This window comes from Cygnus atratus, chromosome 3 (genome assembly GCF_013377495.2).
Source record: "Cygnus atratus isolate AKBS03 ecotype Queensland, Australia chromosome 3, CAtr_DNAZoo_HiC_assembly, whole genome shotgun sequence".
Taxonomy (NCBI): Eukaryota; Metazoa; Chordata; class Aves; order Anseriformes; family Anatidae; genus Cygnus; species Cygnus atratus.
In genome coordinates, this window is record NC_066364.1 from 31,328,299 (window position 1) to 31,346,660 (window position 18,362).

The window sequence follows — 18,362 nt, forward strand, 5'->3', positions numbered from 1 at the left end:
ATAATTCCAGAGCATATGGCTTTCCTAAATCTACGTTTTTATAGTATCAGGCAGGACCACCACCACTGACAGTTTTGACTTCAGAGTACAGGCCATGAACAAGCCACTTCTGTCTAGTGAGTCCTATGTTAAACCCACAATGCTGTCGGAATTAAAGGATATTTTTCAATGTGCAGACTTGGTTTAAAAATTTAATGTGATGCTTACCTTCTTCCTTCCTTGGTAGTTTGTTCCAGCACTTTTTGTCAAAAAATGTGGAACATATTCCTCAGTTTTAAGGCCTACCTTATGCAAAAGATTTTATTTTTTTCATAAAATGCACTAAATATGTTTGAATATTTCCATAAACATTTTAAAGGGGTAAACAAATATTTTGCACAATAAATGGTGAATTATAAGTGAAAATACCATTTTGTCTTTTCATCCTTGAAGCAGTGTGACCCATACTTAACATTCTTCCAACCTCAAGGAGCTTCCTACTAGTGCCTAATGCTGTAAGTGCTTAAGCATAGATGAGGCAGAAGTTAATGCTGGACACTCTTCCCTTACAAAACATTTGAGAAGCCCAACCTATTCACTGCTCCTTGTTTGTATGCCTCACTGGAAAAAAAAAAAAAAAAAAAGCAGGTCTTCTGCAAAACACAGGGATGCAAAACAAACAAACAAAAAACATGGCTGAAGAGGAAGGAGGATAAAATTTCTAATTTTCCTCTGCTGCTTTTCCCAACTTCTTTAATCTTATCCAAAATCATTGGATCACAGAATGGCTTGGGTTGGAAGGGTCCATTAAAGATTATCTAGTCCAACTCCTCTGTCATAGGCAAGTACACTTTCCACCAGACCAGGTTGCCCAAAGCCCCAACCAGCCTGGCCTTAAACACCTCCAGGGATGGGGCATCCACAGCTTCTCTGGGCAACCTGTGTCAGGGCCTCACCACCATCATCCTGAAAATGCCTACCTAAATGTCCAATATAAGTCTACCCTCTTTCAGTGTGAAACCATTGCCCCTTGTACTGCCACTACAGGCCCTGGTTAAAAAAATAAAAATAAATAAATAAATAAAATTAAAAAAATCTCTGTCTTTCTTACAAGCCCCCTTTTATATATATTGAAAGGCCACAATGAGGTCTCCCCAGAGCCTTCTCTTCTCCAGGCTGAACAGCCCCAGCTCTCTCAACCTTTCTCCATAGGAGAGGTGCTCCAGCCCCTTGATCATCTTTGTGGCCCTCCTCTGGACTCACTCTAATAGGTCCATGTCCTTCTTGTGCTGGGGACCCCAGAGCTGAACTCAGCACTCCAGGTGGGGTCTCACGAGAGCAGAGCAGAGGGGGACAATCACCTCCCTCAACCTGCTGGCCCCACTTCTTTTGATGCAGCCCAGGATGCAGTTGGCTTTCTGGGCTCCAAGTGTGCACTGCTGGCTCATGTCAAGCTTTTCATCCACCAGTACCCCCAGTTCCTTCTCTGCAGGGCTGCCTTAATCAGTGTCATCCAGAGCACCAATGAAGGATGGGTAGAAATCCAAGTTCTTGCCAACGTCACCTTAATACCACATCTCTCTCCTAGTCTGTAGCCTGACACTTCCAATCATTACTTCAACATGCAACAGAAACCCTCCTTGTTTTTAAAGGGATGTCTGTGTGTCTAGCTTGAGGGCATGGTTTACTGTAGCACTGCATACTAGGTGCTATAATACATAATGCCTACATCCTTCTGTGCATTTAATCTAGATGTCTTTCCAAAGAAGAATATGATATTAGGGTAGAAGTTTTTTCGTCCTAGGGTCATGCCTAGAATATGTAAACTTTTCAACACCCCATCCATCCATTCATCTACTCATACCCCTCAGAGCAGTCAGCAAAGCATGCAGCTAATACTAACAGTATCAACTCCAGCTTTACTTCTGAATGAAATTTTCAAAGATCAGTTTTTGTTCTCAACAGAATTACTGTAACTTTTCACCTACTGATGTCTCCTAATCCACATCTATAGCAACATACCTAGGCAACCAATTTCAGACATCTGTGGCAGCTTTCTCTCACCATTTTTCAAGTAAATCTTATTTCTATCTGGTGCAATAGAGTTGCCTATACATACAGAAGTGACAAAGTATGAGAGGATACTTTTCTTGTGACATTTGGCCTTTGAAGTTTATTCAATTTTGTCAAATAACATGAGATATAGTTAACGCAAGATTATATCTCATTTCATGCGTTTTACTTCAAAGCTGCTGCAAATCTGCAGTGTAGTAATATGAGAAATGTTTACAATATATTAAGCATGTAATTCCCTTTTTGCCATTCAAGTCATTTTGAAATGAATGCCCTATACCTTACTATTCATTGTATATGTTCTTAAGACACTTACAGAGGATCCTTGGAAAAGAAACAGGAAAATATATGGAATTTTGCAATTGTTTTCTGCATTTTTTTCAACAGTAACTATTATTCAACAGAAACTATTTCATTTTAATCTACAAAGTAAATGCAGAAAAAGCCTTTCCAAAGTCTTAAATGTCATTTAATGCTACCATGGGACAAAATTCTCCTATTATTCAGCATAAAGTGCAGTATGACTCATTAGCTGAAAAAACACTGCCTGAGAAAAACACTTTCACAGATGTCTAAAAGGCAAAATGCAGATGTGACAGCTACAAATTGTTTTCTGTCAGAAGTTATAGGTATGTCACTTTCTCTGTGTTTTATATTAATCACTCATCTTGGAAACTAAATCAGATAACCAAATAATAAAATCCCTGGGGTTTTTCAGATTCAGTTTTCTTGGTAGAAGGTCACAAAAGCATTCAATATTTTCTGTAGGTCAGCCCCAATGTTATTTTCTCCATCAAAACAACTATCCCAAAAATATAGTAGCACGAAGAGGATATTTTTAGCATTATATCCTCTAACAGGATATAAAGTAGAATTTCATTGCCTAGTCTTGCTACACAGAATAAAGGAACACTCTATAGTGAGTTTAGGTATCTAGTACAACACACAAGGAAAGTTAATATCTAAGAAAGGGATTTGCAGAAGTCAGGATATGGGGATGGGATGTCCTGAGGCAGCCAAGAGAAGTATTGTGGAGCTGGGTGGGCTTTTTGTCTCAGCTCTGCTAGGCCTTTCAAGTGGATTGGACCTGGACTCTTATGCTATACTTCCAGGATATAGGATAGGAAGTATGCTTATGCATCCTATGGTGCCCATTAAAAAGAACCCTCTTTAAGAATTAGCTGTCTACTCTGGGTCTGTCTTTTTGAAAAAAAAAAAAATCAAGCTAATTAAAGAGAAAATGATGCTGTCAATAGGATCATACCAGGTAACACAATGATTGGAAGAGTTTCCTGAGGTATAAGATAGTGAAGATAGATGAAGATAAATCTCTGGTTTAGCACCAATTTGAACATAGTTCTCTTACTTCTTGCGTGAACATCAGAGCTGAGCAAATAAGGACCTCCATCAATCTCTTGCAGGAGATATTCCCTTTGTATAAACAATTTAAAATTTTTATTCTGACAGAGACAGGACTAATTATCTCTTGCTGACGGTTGGTGCACACACAGGAGTGAAAGGTTCTTGCTCTCTTTGGTGTGAGTACAGTCCCCAAGCTCATGTCCTGTGGTTTCCGTCTAGATCAAGCTCTGCATATGATACAAACAAGGGAACCCACAGTTGATATATCTGACAGCAGAATCCAGTGACAGAAGCGTGGGTGTCTAAAACATTTCACTATTGAAATTCAGGAATAACCTGGGTGATCCCTTACCTTCCACAGGATATCTATATGTGCAAAATTTGAAAATCAAAGTTAGTACTTACCTGCCAAGTGGGTTATTTTCTGCCTTTTATGCTTTCAGAAAATATATGAAGATGCATTCAATGAAAAAGATTAAGTGTAAAGATCTTGTAAAACATTTTTTGTAGTAATATAAGATTTTGATACTTACCGGAACTGAAATTTGAGGGTTATTTTTAAGCTTTCCAAGCACAGCGAAGCCATCAACACTGATTTTCCCTTTCGGTTTTATGTTTAGGGATTCTATTTTAATACAGTCAATAAAAAGTGTGACACTGCTTGTTTCCACACTTATCATAAGCTTGTGCCATTGGGAATCGAACAAGAAAGGCAAATGTAAAAATGATGCAGTTTGGAGAGTTCCATCCACTCCTTTATAAGAAAACTCAACACTTTTCATTGGACCATTAAGATTCACTCCAACTTGTTCTTTTCCTGAAGAATTCTGAATCTGCCAAATAGTCCAGTATTTCTGAAGTGTGGGTCCACTCATCCGAAAAGTAGTAAGAAAGGAATATTCATCAGGCAATCCATTGGAATATATTGCACTGTGTAGGATCAAAATACAGTAAATTTGTTGTATTTGTTCTGAAAACCTCCACATACCACAACAGAGTAATGAAAATCGGGTCCTCAGCAGAACCATACTTCAAACATTCTTTATCAGCACTCTTCTACCTGAAGAGTCCCAAAATGATATATCTTTTTGAGTCATTAGTGTCACTGATGGCAAAATAAACTGGTTCAGAAATGTGGGTTCTACTTCCTCCATTATGAAATATTTATGATAACCCTTTTGAAGTGTAATGGATCAAGCAACAGCAGGCTAGTACTTTACACTTAGAAAGTATATCCTACGATCATGCTGTTTCTAATATTAGACTTACAAAATCAACTTAGTGTGACTTTCAATTGACTAGGTAAATAGTGTACAACTGTTTTTATTTTGGAAGACATAAGAATGTCTTTTGCAAAGGCATTTTCTTGTTCAGCCTGACAATAACCACTTTGTTAATGTATTAGCTATCACTTCAGCAGTAATCATGCAACAGATCATTCACCGACAATCACGCGCACAGTAAGAACCTACATTAAAAATGCATTGTGTCCTGTGGCACTGAACCACGAGGCTACAAGTAGCAGGGGAAGATTTGCCACATATAAAATGTTTCATTGTTTTGCTACTCCTATAACGTGTGAGATTTGGAAACACAAACATGTACTACTGGCTGTATCACTGTTTCAAATAGTGATGCCATTTTTTAGCTCAAACGTGTCAGTGAAACTGGTAGAATATTTTTAAAAGATATTCTTTTCACATTCTATAAATGGTAAGATCATAGTGCCAGAATTGAGTTGACATTGACACATTATTTGCCACATATCCACAGTTAAGAATTTCACACAAAAAAAATTGTATTTGACTAAAATTCTTAAGTATAGAGACATGCAGAGCTTTTTTTTGTCAACAGCATTCATTAAAATAACTTCCCAGGCAAGCAGGCATTTTGAACAAAGATTATTTTTGAGTGGCAAATCAATCCTACCTCAGCAGGAATTTAGCCATTAGTGAACCTCCAGCCTTAGGCTGAGATAAAAAAGGTGAAAAAACGAAAAAACTAGTTCTTATTCTGTATCCTTGATGACTACTGAGTTGGTAAGAGAGTAGTACTTCACATTTCTTAGTGGTGTTGTGTCCAAAGCTGTAGTACAATCATATTCCAGCAGGCGACGGCACAGTCTCACCAAGATTTCATAAGGACTGGGAAAGCCTGGCAGCAGCAGCAGCTTCACCTTAATAATAAACCACCCGAACTGCTAGCGTTTCTGCTCCTTCCCCATGAGCCTGCAGTCTGATATGTACTTCAGCTGCAGGGAAAGCTGGCGTATGAGGAACGGGAACACTTGGCTGGAAGATTATCTCCTTGCACAAGGCGCAGAGATATACACAGGTGGGAGAGGGGGCTCCTTGCCAGCATCTTTAAGTTGTCTGTGGTTCGCTGTGACTCATTTTGCTGGTGACTGCAGATGCAGTAGTCTGTCCCAGCTGGCTTTGTTTGATGGGATTTTGTCTAGCTTGTCGTGTTGTGTTTTGTTTTGTATTATGCCTTCTTAAATGCAAATGTCAATGATGTGTGGACACGTTACCTTTCCTCATATTCTGAGCACTTTCCAGCGTTTACTGCTGCCACAGTCCTTCCTTTTGTTAGGCTTCTAGCTTATGCAACATATTTATATATATTTTCCTGCTTTGCAAGCACACTCCTTATCCCCCTTCTGATGCACATTAAACTTTGCTAAGCTCCTGATCCTGTCAGCACATCCCTTACAGACCTTCATGTCCTTCTATAATATCTCTTAAACAAGTATTTCAGTCTCCTCTACTGCGAAAACCTTAGCTCACCCAAGCTATTTATTTCTTCATTTGCTGAATCCCACTGTATGTTCTTGCACAACAGCTGTTTTTACTACTGTCCTATCAAAGGTATTATTTTTAGGTAATTTTTAAACTAAATTCCATGCGATTTTCCATTTTCTATCAAGTTCAGTGGCCCTGGGGGATCTGACACACCAAGCCTTACAGCTAAAAGAAGCATTACTAATCCCAGATCCTCTGAAGAGAGACTTGCATTCCTTCTCTGCACAGATAAGTTTTACTCTCATGGTAACACTGGTTAAAATATTACACAGATTCTCACCTCAGCTGACACACTGGGAAAAATAAAGAAAGAGGGGAAGGAAAAAAAAAATAAAAAGAAAAAAAGAAAAGAGAGAAATAATAGCTATAGTTTTTTTACATTAAGAAAAAAAAAAAAAAGATGTTTATACCAGATTGGCAAAAGGATTCTGTGCACCATATTTAACTTTAGTGTTTGTGCTTTACAAGCCATCATATGGGTCCTCCTTCTTACTCAGAAATTAAAATAGAAAAGAATTACTTTAACTTTTTCAAGTGATATACAAAGAAGAGAAGTTGTTTAAGACTTTGTGACATTGGTAAAATAAAACTAAAGGATAAGAAATGTTTATAAAACAATAAAAAGTCAGCACACAAACATGAATATTTATATTAAAAATAATAATAATAACAAATCAGAAGAGCTGCTGCCATTAGACTAACAGCAAAATATCAGCATAACTAAACACAGCTTGACCAACACCAGAAATGTATTCTGTGTGGGACTGTAACTGTGTAAGATTTATACTTATAATTCAAGTAAAGCAGAGACAGATTCTCATCTCTGTTACTCCCATGGTAATGAAAAGCAATCCCATTGGCTTTAGTCCTATCAATGTATTTCAGTACATGGTTTTTCCCCATCTGTAATTCATCTAAGGAAACTTCCGAAACACTACTCTTTTTTTTTTCTTTTTTTTTCTTTTTTCATAAATACCTAATAATCTTATTATTCTGATAGCTTGAGTGCTTACCAGCAACGTTTCTTTAAAATTTTAAGGCTGAGTCCTACAAAGCAGGCATCAATACAAATAATATGATTCAACTGACTAGGCAGTGGAAGCACTAAATAACATCATTGTCTTCAGAATTCATTAAGAGCAGCAGAGTATTTTAAAATGTTAACTACTGACTTAAATACTGCAAAATAATTTTCTGCTTTATTATGTTTCTGTAAGAGTTAGTTTCTTAGGTGGGCCCCATTTCCCACTGTGATAACTTACTCTTTGCTAAATTAAGATTTTAGAAATGTTAGTACAATCAACTAGAAATGGCTGTAGAAATCCCTCTGACCATGGTAATGCAGTATCATACACCCACAGGTGTGGGTTCTTTTGCTCAAGCAGGAGACTTTTGTATCTGTACCTCCTGAAGCCTAGAATCACAGCTGACCTAGCAGGAACTATCTGGCAGCCATTAAAAAAAAAAAAAAAAAAAAAAAAAGGTGCAATAACAGTAGAAAACTAAGCATTTTTAAAAGCAATTGTCCAAAGTCATTAGCCAGAAGCCATTTGCTAGGATTCATTACCCTCAGCTGGTCTTTATTCTTCAGAAACATCCAGGTCTGAGTTAATTATTTCTCTTGTGAGCTAATTAGATTCTTAGTTGCATTTTTTTCTTTTCCACTAGAGTGTCATCATCAATATCAATGGAGTGGTACTATGTAAGGTATCTTACATGTAATGCAAAAGGAAAAGTACCCAAAGAACTTCAGTGTCTGGTTGTAGGAAAGCCACACCTCCAGGCATTTGAGGAGCATTACTTCACAGGGAAGCATTATTGCCAAATGAAAAACCAGGAAATCAGCTTATGAAATTCTCTGGATATTCCAAGTTTACTGAAAAAGCTTTATAAACCTCTTATTTTCATTTTATAGTTTCCTATCTTAATGTTTGTCAAGTCATCTGTTAAAACTGTCTACAGCACACAACTCCCCTCAGAACAAGCACTGTTCAAAAGGCAGTTTACATTTTTATATTGCTCTCCTTTCTGCAGGGAAGAGACTGCAGGCAAAGAGATATAGTTTGTAGATTCATTGTCCACCTTCATGCTACTAAATTCAATGTGCCCGGAACTGTTCTCTGACACTAAGTTCACCTGGCAAGAAAAAATCTTACTTAAAAGTACTGCTTACTTCCAAAACACAATGACCACATGCAACGTGGCCTAAGGTCCATGGCCTAATGCTAACTGCCAAGCAGTACCCAGGAATTGTGTAAAGAGTGTTAATTAGGATGGACCAAAACCATGTCAAGGTCTTGCACAATATTTTAACAGTGTAGATGATAATGTACGAATGCCTTGGAACATTCTCTGGCATTAATTTATCCATGCAGAAGTTGACTTAGGGGCCTTGTGACATGACACCTGCAGTGGGATTCCCATTTGTGAAGTCAAAGGATTAAGACTTCATCCACTGCAAAAAGGTGGCTAGCCTTTTTCCCCACATAAAAACATATTACAAACATATTCCTTTGTTATCATGTATTTTTTAAGCTTGCAATTAAAAATCAATACAATTATTACTCAAATTTACAGTATTCATTTTGTATTTACTATGTGGTGGACATCTACAACAGACACATAGATTAGATTGAAAAATTACAGGTTCACTGTATCAGAGAAAATGGATGTAAGTCACAGCAGTGTCACAGGTTCTTATTACACTAAGAATACCACGTTGATTGTTCCGCAGATGTTCCACCAGAAGAAGCAAAGGCAATGGAAATTTATTTGAATGATGGGAGAAGCTTAAGTCAAGACTTGTGTGCAACCATTCTATTCATTCTGGGACATACTTCTGGACCTTGGCAAGTATATTAAGCAGCAAAAAGACTAAGCTGCAATTTAGTAGCTTTTTAAGGAAGCTATGCAAGCTTTTTAAAGCTAAGTCCTACAGCTACTGCGTAAGCTAGTCCTACAGCAAAGACTAAATAAATATATTGAGCCGTAGCCAGCTAACTGAGCTCTCATTCCCATGCCATAGCCACGGCAATGTTGACTAATACGGGTTGGTATAATGATCATACGCCAGCCTAAATTTTACTATTCCTGATACACATTGAATGAACAGTGACAGGCAGGCCCTATGGGCTGATAGTGTAATTGGCTTGCTTGCCATTTCAACATGCACAGGCCTCACAAGCCTGGAACGCCTTACAACAGCATAGGCTCAGTTAGGGGCCAGCCCTCCCTATTCCACAAGGTGAGAGCCCTTGGCAGGAACATGGTTGCTCACCTCTGGGACGAGGGCGTGGGAGGAGGTCCCAGTGCTCTGCGGAGCCGTTGTGGGCGGCCTTTCAGCCCCATGGGGGCAGACAGCTCCCACGCTGTGCCCCTCTGACTCTGGCCAGCCACCACCTCCCCCTCACCCCTCAGGAGCCCTCCTGGCACATTGCCTTATAGAGGTGGTGGTAGAGGGGGGCTTTCACAGAATCACACAGAGTCACAGGATGGCCAAGGTTGGAAGGGACCTCTGGAGCTCATCTGGTTCAACCCCCCTGCCAAGCAGGATCACCTACAGCACATTGCGCAGGATGGCATGCAGGTGGGGTTTGAATATCTCCAGAAAAGGAGACTCCACAACCTCTCCAGGCAACCTGTTCCAGGGCTCTGTCACCGTCACAGGAAAGACATGCCCTCTCATATTGAGCTGAAACTTCCTGTACTTCTGTTTGCACTCATTACCTCACGTCCTGTCACTGGGCACAACAGAAAAGAGACCAGCTCCATCCTCCTGACACCCTCCCCTCAGATATTTATACACATTGATGAGGTCTCCCCTCAGTCTTCTCTTTTCCAGGCTAAACAGGCCCAGCTCTCTCAGCCTGTCCTCGTACAACAGGTGCTCCAGTCCCCCATGTCCCTCTTGTACCGTGGAGCCCAGAACTGGACACAATGCTCCAGGTGTGGCCTCACCAGGACTGAGTAGAGGAGCAGGATCACCTCACTTGGCCTGCTGGCAACACTCTTCTGAATGTACCCCAGGATACTGTCGGCCTTCTTGGCCACAAGGGAACATTGCTGCATCATGCCGGGCTGGTTTAAGACGTGCTTCTCCTGCACTGGTAACCTCAGTTCCTTACTGCCAGCTTCACTTCTAAGTCAGCACCTGAGAGGCATGATATAAAATAGCACTGGAGCAGCACAGCAAGCTCTGGCTCAGGGGCAGAGAAGAAGCACACCTATAGTGCTATCAGGACTCAAGCGTTTATACATTCCGTGGGGTGAGGGACTCAGCTCAAGGGCACATGACTATAATTTAAGCCAGGGGAAAATTGAAATTTCAGGTAAACTGTGAGCTACCATTGCGGTGTGACAGCACAGCGCTGTCTGAGGGTGCCAGTCAGCAACATGAATGTGGTAAATCCTTGATACTACAGCACCACACCAAGCCAACAAGTCCAGTGGCAGCAGTCAGCTCAGATGTCACAGCATATTAACACAATTGGTACAGGCTTGATTAGAGATTATTTGTCTGTGTCAAGCATATCACTAGAGCCATTTACAGCAATACATCTAAGCCCTCTTAAAAATGAAAATATTATGGCTTTGATATTTCAGATTCTTTCTGAGTTAAAATGCACAAGTTGAGAATATGAGAATCTACATTTTTTCGTGAAATGAAGATCCCATTTTCTCTCTGTGTTTGGATTCACCTTTATGCACTAGCAGCCTTGATGTGCCACTGTGAGGGAAAGTAATCATGAGTCCAATGCAATCAGCCAGTTAAACTTGAAACTGGGTTAACCTAATGGCTATGGAGGCAGAAGCCAGGGAAGACTGCAGCAAGAAAAACTTGTCTGTGATAGCTGGCATGCAACAGAAATACTTTGCTCTCCAAATATTTCTAGCTGAAACAGTAGTCCAACGAAGGCTACACCAGACAATTGCTAATTAAAGGCATTCTTAATGACATCAGGTGCTGGACCAGAATGCAGGGTTGCCCAAGTTTGGCAAAGACTTCTCTACCCTGTTGTACTGTCTCTATTCATTCACCTGCACCAATCCTGGCTTCTAAAGAACAAACGTAATTAGATTCCTAAATAGTGGCTCCTGTTGCAATTTGCCTGTGACATGCTAAATAATAGCTATCATCTTTTATAGATTAAGTGACCATAAATCAGACAGGAACATGCATGTAACAGTTATCCAAAAAGCAAACAAACAAACAAACAACAACAACAACAAAGTTTCCATTCTTATCTCTGCAGTCTTTACATCATAAGAAAGATCTCTCTGTTTCAATGTTTTGAGAAAACTTTCCTCACTGTCCTCTTGTTGTCCTTGCTTCACCTCCCTACTTTTGGCCTCACTTCCTAGAGGTGAATATATTTCTTTCGGCAAAACTCCAGGAGCCCTGAGCAATACTATTGGTAGAGGAAAGTGGATGTCCCTGAAATTGCTATTACAGAATCAACCTAGTCTGGTAGTTTCAATTAAAAAAAAAAAATATATATATATATATATACACATACATATATATGGAAGTTGAACTCATCTTTCCCTTTCCAAAAACTTTGCAAATGAGGTCATCCAGCTGCAGAGAAGATCTATCCCTTAAATAATAAACTTGTGAAATTATTGTGTGTGTATGTTTTAAAGTCAAACAGCAAAGAGCATTACCTGGTTGGGATCCTGAAGTCTACATTGGGCCCCAATTTATAAGCCACTTGTAGAGCAGTGGAACCCACTACTCTCTGGATAATTCCTCGGGAAGCAGCTTTTTCTATTTGGAACTGAGAAATCAGGTCAAAGCCTACAAGAAAAAACATACATGTCCAAAATATAACTTTTATTTTAATTTAATTTCAGCATTGTGCAGTGACAGAGCTGAATATAACCTGAATATTAGAGTTTCTGAACAGCAGCTATTTCCTGAAAAAGTCAGATGATACTTGCCTGGTAAATCATCTTGGCCAATCCTAATTGTTGGACAGAGATCAGTTCTCCGACTAGCACCCAGGATGGCTGGTAGTCCTGCAAAAAGGGATGAATTAGTTAACCATGTGCCTGCAGAGATCACCTTAAAAAATTAATTGAAGCAATTGTAAGAATATTATGAATTAAATAGAACTATAAATAATAAATGAAAAATGTACTTGGTGAAGTCAGAGGTCAAAGAAAATAAATATCTGTTTCTAGGGAGCTCCAAATTTCAAATGAGTCTTTATTTGATTTTTTAGACCTTTAAATGAGGGAGTTATTATTCTTTTCTAGCAGAGTTACAGTGGAATAATTGTACCAGCATAAGAAGACCTGCAGTGTTAGGAGTTTTAGGTCTGGAACTTTTTTTGGTTTAAGCAACCTTAAAAAAAAAAAAAAAAAAGGAAAAAAAAAACTGTTGCCTAAATCAATAGTGTTCCTAATCCCAAGGAAACTTAAACAAGCTTTATGCCAACTAAAGAGGCTGTTGAGGGGAGAAATTGTTGGCACTTCTTTCATCCTCTCTGGTATTCCAGGTGTTCCCACCATCCCACCACTGGGCCACGTTTGATCAGAGAAAATGGCCATTCATGAAATACACGTTAGGGGCAAGAAGGATTTACAGACTTTTTTTACTGACCCAAGCAAGAACGTGGAAGAAGTTTGTTTGAGGAAAGCAAATTTAAATATCTAATTTTTCTGAATATTATTTGCCAAAAAGCCCTGCAATGAAATGGAGACCCAACTGATTCCCCTAATTTAAGGAAGGAAGAAGGGAAAATAAACATTTATTCAAATAATTTCAGAATTCTGTGCAAGTCCAGTAGCAGGTCAGTATGGAAAATGTTAGTAGAGTCTGGATGGGGAAGAATGAAGCATGCAAGTTGGAAGGAGATACATTTCTAACCTACAGAGAGCCTCTTGTGTGCTGCAAGGGCTCAACCATAAATGTGGGTTTCCTTCTGACAACATAGGCTTAAAGGGAACATTCAAGCTGACATGTTACACCTTAGAAATAGCCTCATTCTATATTATTTGATGAGACTTATGGCTGACATCCAGCCATTTATATTTTATTCCCAGCAAATAAAGTGGAACCAGTTTGTTGCCATATATAGCAGACTAATATCTAACTAGGAGCACTGAAAGATGGGGGGGGGGGGGGATTTGTGTTGTGTATCTACCACCTATATGCAGATTTTAATCCCTATCTTAAAAATATATCTAATAGTGCACTTAAAATAATACACATAGCTCTCACTTTTTCCCCTCTTTCTCATATGCATACGCAGATAAATACATACACACACACAGAGGTAGTTCTATCTTTCTGTTGTGATGGCTAGCTAGAGAGGATTTTAATTTTGAATAAGCTCAGAATAATTCTTTTGACAGTCAAAATTACAGAAAGATGAAAGGCAGATAAAGTCTATCTCCTTACTTGATTGTTGCTGGATGGTAGCTGAGACGAAAGACCCCAGAAAACTACACACGTACAAGAAAGCTGTAATTTTCCTGTAAACAGAAAGCAAACTCTAGTATGAATGTATAGTTTCTGACGGGTTCTGCTGTTGACTTTCTCCTCAGTCATGCATATTAAGTGTATAAAACCATGAGGTAAGAATTTACTAACAGACTTGACAAGACAATTTCTTTACACGAGAACTTTTTATCTTTGTCTTTATAATAAAGCATGTCTACAAAGGTCTTGCTATTACCATTTCTTTCGTATAATGCTGTCGTGAAAACAAACAACAAAGAAGGCAGTTGGCAAAGACAGCTTTAACTGTTCTAATCTCTTATTTACAGATTTATCTAAATCCCACTTGTTCTCTTACCAGTTGCTTTTCATCTTCACTGCTGGTTTTCTTCACTTCTCTCATGTGAATATTTGGTGTAGATATTCACACTCTCTTGTTCCCTGTCATTAGCCCTGTCAAGGAGAGTGCGAATGGGTGCAGACTGCTCCTTCTGCCCCATGCAGTACTCAGCAGGGAGGGAGGTGCAGCTGCTGGGTTGGTTTTAACCTTGCGAAGGGAAGGAGGTGGGGGCTGGATAGACATGTGTGTCCTGGTGGGGTCTGAGGGCGGATCTCAGGAGCCAGCTGAGTACAAAGATGCCAAGAGAGCAAAGAAAAGGCTGCTGCTTATGCCAGCATCAGGGTAGAGAGATTAAGAAAATGTGAGTTAAGCAATGCCAGTCACCAAATGGCAGGGTCTGCTGTTCAACGAGGCAGATGAAAGAATTATATGTACCAAGGGATTTTTGAGAAAACTGGTGGCCCTGATGCGGTGTTAAGGCTAAAAGCTTCCAGAAGAAGAGACCAGTCCTATAAAGAAGATAGTTTCATTTCTCAATGATTTATTCATCTGATGGTCTTAGGAGAAGCCTAGCTGGAGATGTCCCAGTTGATCCCTCTGAATAAAACCAATTATTTAAAAGGGGTTTTATTGCTTAAACTTGAGCCTTTTTAAGGAATACACACAGGCACTACAAAGTAGACTCCTGTTCTTCAGTTGATAAAGCACTTGCTTTCCATAGACAGTACACATTTGGACACAGAAAGACATTTATTCACATTTCTTCACATGGCCATAGAGAGAGTGAGAGAGACTAAAATCTGTATGCATGAAAAGACCAAAGGTAAGGGGTGAAAAGCCAAGAAGTCCTGATAGTTACTGCAAAGATGCCTGATCAAACAGATAATCACAGATCTTGGGTGACACCACTTTTTCCCCCATCAAGAGAAAGATAAATACCAGGAGGCTTGTAGTCTAGCATCATGATGGTCAACCTATGACGTGTGTACCAGAATTGGCAGATGAAACTATTGTCAATAAAGAAAATTAAAAATTGGAGAAATAATATTTAGATTTCACAATAAGTTTGCCCAAGTCACCATAAACCTGAGTCACTTATCTACCATGATAATATTTTATAAGGAGCAGGAGGGAGTGATGTGGAAGTCCCGTGAAGTTATATGGAAGGGGAAGGGATGGCGTGTCATGGGAAAGAACAAATGAGAGCACTGAGGGCTTATAAGGAGTAACAGATTTTTAAAGGAATGGGATAGTTAGGTGCCAAACCATCTCTCTCATCAAATGGTAGGTTGTGGCAGGCAGTGTGCCTTTGAAACTGGTTAATATTGTCAATTTATTTACAGGAAGAAAAAGCCATCCAAGTGGTTAGATATGGAACCATATCTATACCATCTTTGAATAGATTAGCAAATATTTGGGGCACATGACAGAAAGAAGTCTGACATTGCCTGTGTCTGGGGTTATTCAAACAGACATAATGCCCTCCAAAGGGAAGGGGGCTTGTTCAGAGAAATTTGGAAAACACATACTCGGTTTCTGAACAATCTATAATCTATTTGCATTTGCATTTCATTTCAGCGATTCTCAAGGGGTTATTTTGTACCTGTAATATGTCTTTTCCCAATCCAGCATCTTCACAAGACATACTTGCTGAAATAAAACGATGTAATTAAGGGTTGGAAAACTAATTTGCTATTCTATTTGTGAGCAAAGGAAAAACGCTTTAAAAGATGCTAATAGGCTCTGATTGTCCTGTGTGCATCCTGATGTCTTCCACTTGAAACAAAACTCACGATCTATGATGAACCTTCTGATTAGGTGTTCTACTAATAATTATCACATTATCTTCAAAGAGCCCAATAAATGTTAACAGACAAACTAGTGGTAGCTGATTTAAAAGCCCCCTCATCTGGTCAATATTATTCCCATTTCATGTAGATGTAAACTGAGATAGATTGAGATCTTATATAGATCTTATATACCTTGCTGAGGGTCACAGAGTCAGTCCCTTTCCAACTGGCATACACATTCAGATGACATGAGTAGTTTGATGTCTCTTTGTCACTTTGTATTTTTCTGTTTTTATGAATTAGGCTAATACGGATTTATTTTTTTTTTTTCAGAAAATTTCAGTGCACTGTAATTGCTGTTTAGCCACTTGCTTGAGAATTCATCACCTAAAGACCAACTGCTAAACCCTTGAAAGTAGATTAATTAAACAACATAGAACGTGATTCTCCAAAAATATCTCTGTTGTTTAGCAAAGCTATGGTGACTTTGATCAAATATCTCCTGAAGACAAGCCATGTAGGAATGTCATCACCTCACTAGCTGTTTAAAAGTGTGCTTACATACCTGACTTCACATCCCCTCCTCATATGTCTGATTCCATATTCCTCTTATGTGTAGCTTGCACTAGTGAACGTGCATTTGCACAGCTGTCTGGTAAGACTGTGGTCTTGCCAGGGAAATAGCAAATAAATTAGGTGGACCCAGCTTCTTCTGCAGATATAAAGGCTTGCTCTCTGTGATGAAAAAGGTTCCAGTGAGATGGCTGTAGTTAGACTTTCAAAAGGTGCAATCCAACACAAACCACAGAAACCAACATTTGGCTCAGGAGGAGCTGTTAAATGTGGCAGAGAAGAAGGTTCCTCAGTTCAGGCTCGGGCTGAGTGCAATTTGGGATGGCTAAGTTAAGCCATCTCCTGACATTTCATTGTTTGACTAGTCTCGAAGAAGCTCAGTGTCACTGGCTTGTACTTTCGAGCAGGAATTTTAGGAGACTAGGCGAGTTTGTTCTTCCTCTGAAAAGTATTTGAGGCATACATGCAGATATTGATGGCTCACGAACAAGCTTTGGGAACCAGAGGAACCAAAGTCCAATCTGCTTTGCTAAAGCCCAAGTGAGTGGTCTCACAAGAGAGCAATGGTTGCTGGCCACAGCCTTGCCCCTGCTCCTCCAGGCACAGCTGGAGGGGAGAAGGGCAGTGGAGAAGACTTGAGGGAGGCTGCTTTTTATTTATCTCGTGTTCTCTGAAATGCTACGTCTGCATCACATGGTACTTCTCTTTTAAATTGTGTCTTCATTCTTCCCATTTAACTTCAGCTTCTTAAGGCCACATTCACCATTCATTTCACAATAACAAAAATCTATTTTTTACATTTCATCTTTCTTCATTTTTACTTATAGGACAATGGCCACTGCTGCCTGTTCTCTTGGTATTTTAACAGACTCTGGTATTAGCACATGCCACTCATTGAACTTGTGCGACTTTGTTTGGCTCTGATAGTTCGAGATTAACTGCACGTCGCTATGACTGATAGTGTTTCTGAAAGATCTGCTCTTTATTAATCACTCTAAGAGTTAAGACAACTTAGACCTGTGACTGATCTCATTGACATCAGGGGCAAAACTTGCACTGACTTAAGCGCCTTTTAATTAAACTGACAACAAATAATTAAACCAACATCCAAAAGTCTAGGGTAATTGAATTGACAGCAAAATTATAATCCTTGCCAGGTTCCAACACATCACTGGAATTCAGCATATAATTTATTATCCAATAAATCCTTACCTTCATCATAAAAATGTACTTTTCTGTCCAAAATTTTATGAATTTTGGCATGGGAAGAAAAACAGCTTTTCTTTCCAAGCTGTCAGATTTCATTTTTCATAAAGACCAAACAGCTTCTTTCTAGGAGAGGTCACTTAGAGAAACCTGGAAGTACATGGGGCCAGAATCATCTCAGCACAATCATCTTCCAGTTTAACCTCACTGCGCTGTCATTGAAGCCACTTTGTGAACATTCAGGCTTTCCCAGTGCATTCTCCAAAATTCAGCTGATCCCTGTGGGATGTTCATGGAAATGGTATAACAGAGATGGCACAAACAGAAATGGTATGTACATCAGGACAGACAAACTTCCTTCAGAGCTTCATGTCCCTTTGCAGTAACAATTCTTTCTATGGATGAGACTTACTGTTCCCATACCTTGGAATGAAAGTCTACATTGTGGCATCTTTCCTATTTTCATTTCTTTCTAGGTCAAAAGATTTGTGCTTTGTCTCCAGGGGTGCCAGACAGACATTATCCCCTAATGTTACAGTCAGTAATTCCAATTATCTTAAATATAGGAGAATTTATTTTCTAGATGAATTGCAGAGAAAATCAAAAGTGAAGTTAAGCAGACTTCAAGCAGAAATATGCTAATATTGCAACAAAAACAACTTTATTTCAGCAGAAATTAGAATTCTGATCCCACTCAAGTTACGGCTTTGTTGGTCTACAGATCACACTGATTTTACTGATTTGATTCTCAACAAGAGAAATAGGATCAGAAATAGAATTTGTATGATTGTATT

At 39.2% G+C, this 18,362-nt stretch overlaps 1 protein-coding gene across 1 annotated transcript in view; it reads right to left on the bottom strand.

Moving 5' to 3' along the window:
- COL9A1 (collagen type IX alpha 1 chain) overlaps positions 1-14,031 on the bottom strand; it is a 66,758-nt gene extending 52,727 nt beyond the window's left edge. The window contains exons 1-5 of the mRNA XM_035542952.2: positions 14,018-14,031; positions 13,621-13,694; positions 12,156-12,233; positions 11,880-12,012; positions 3,948-4,344 (exon numbers count right to left, since the gene is read on the bottom strand). Coding sequence (XP_035398845.1) covers positions 3,948-4,344; positions 11,880-12,012; positions 12,156-12,233; positions 13,621-13,694; positions 14,018-14,031 — 696 coding nt within the window. The remainder of the gene's footprint in view (positions 1-3,947; positions 4,345-11,879; positions 12,013-12,155; positions 12,234-13,620; positions 13,695-14,017) is intronic.
- Between the last annotated feature and the right edge of the window lie 4,331 nt (positions 14,032-18,362).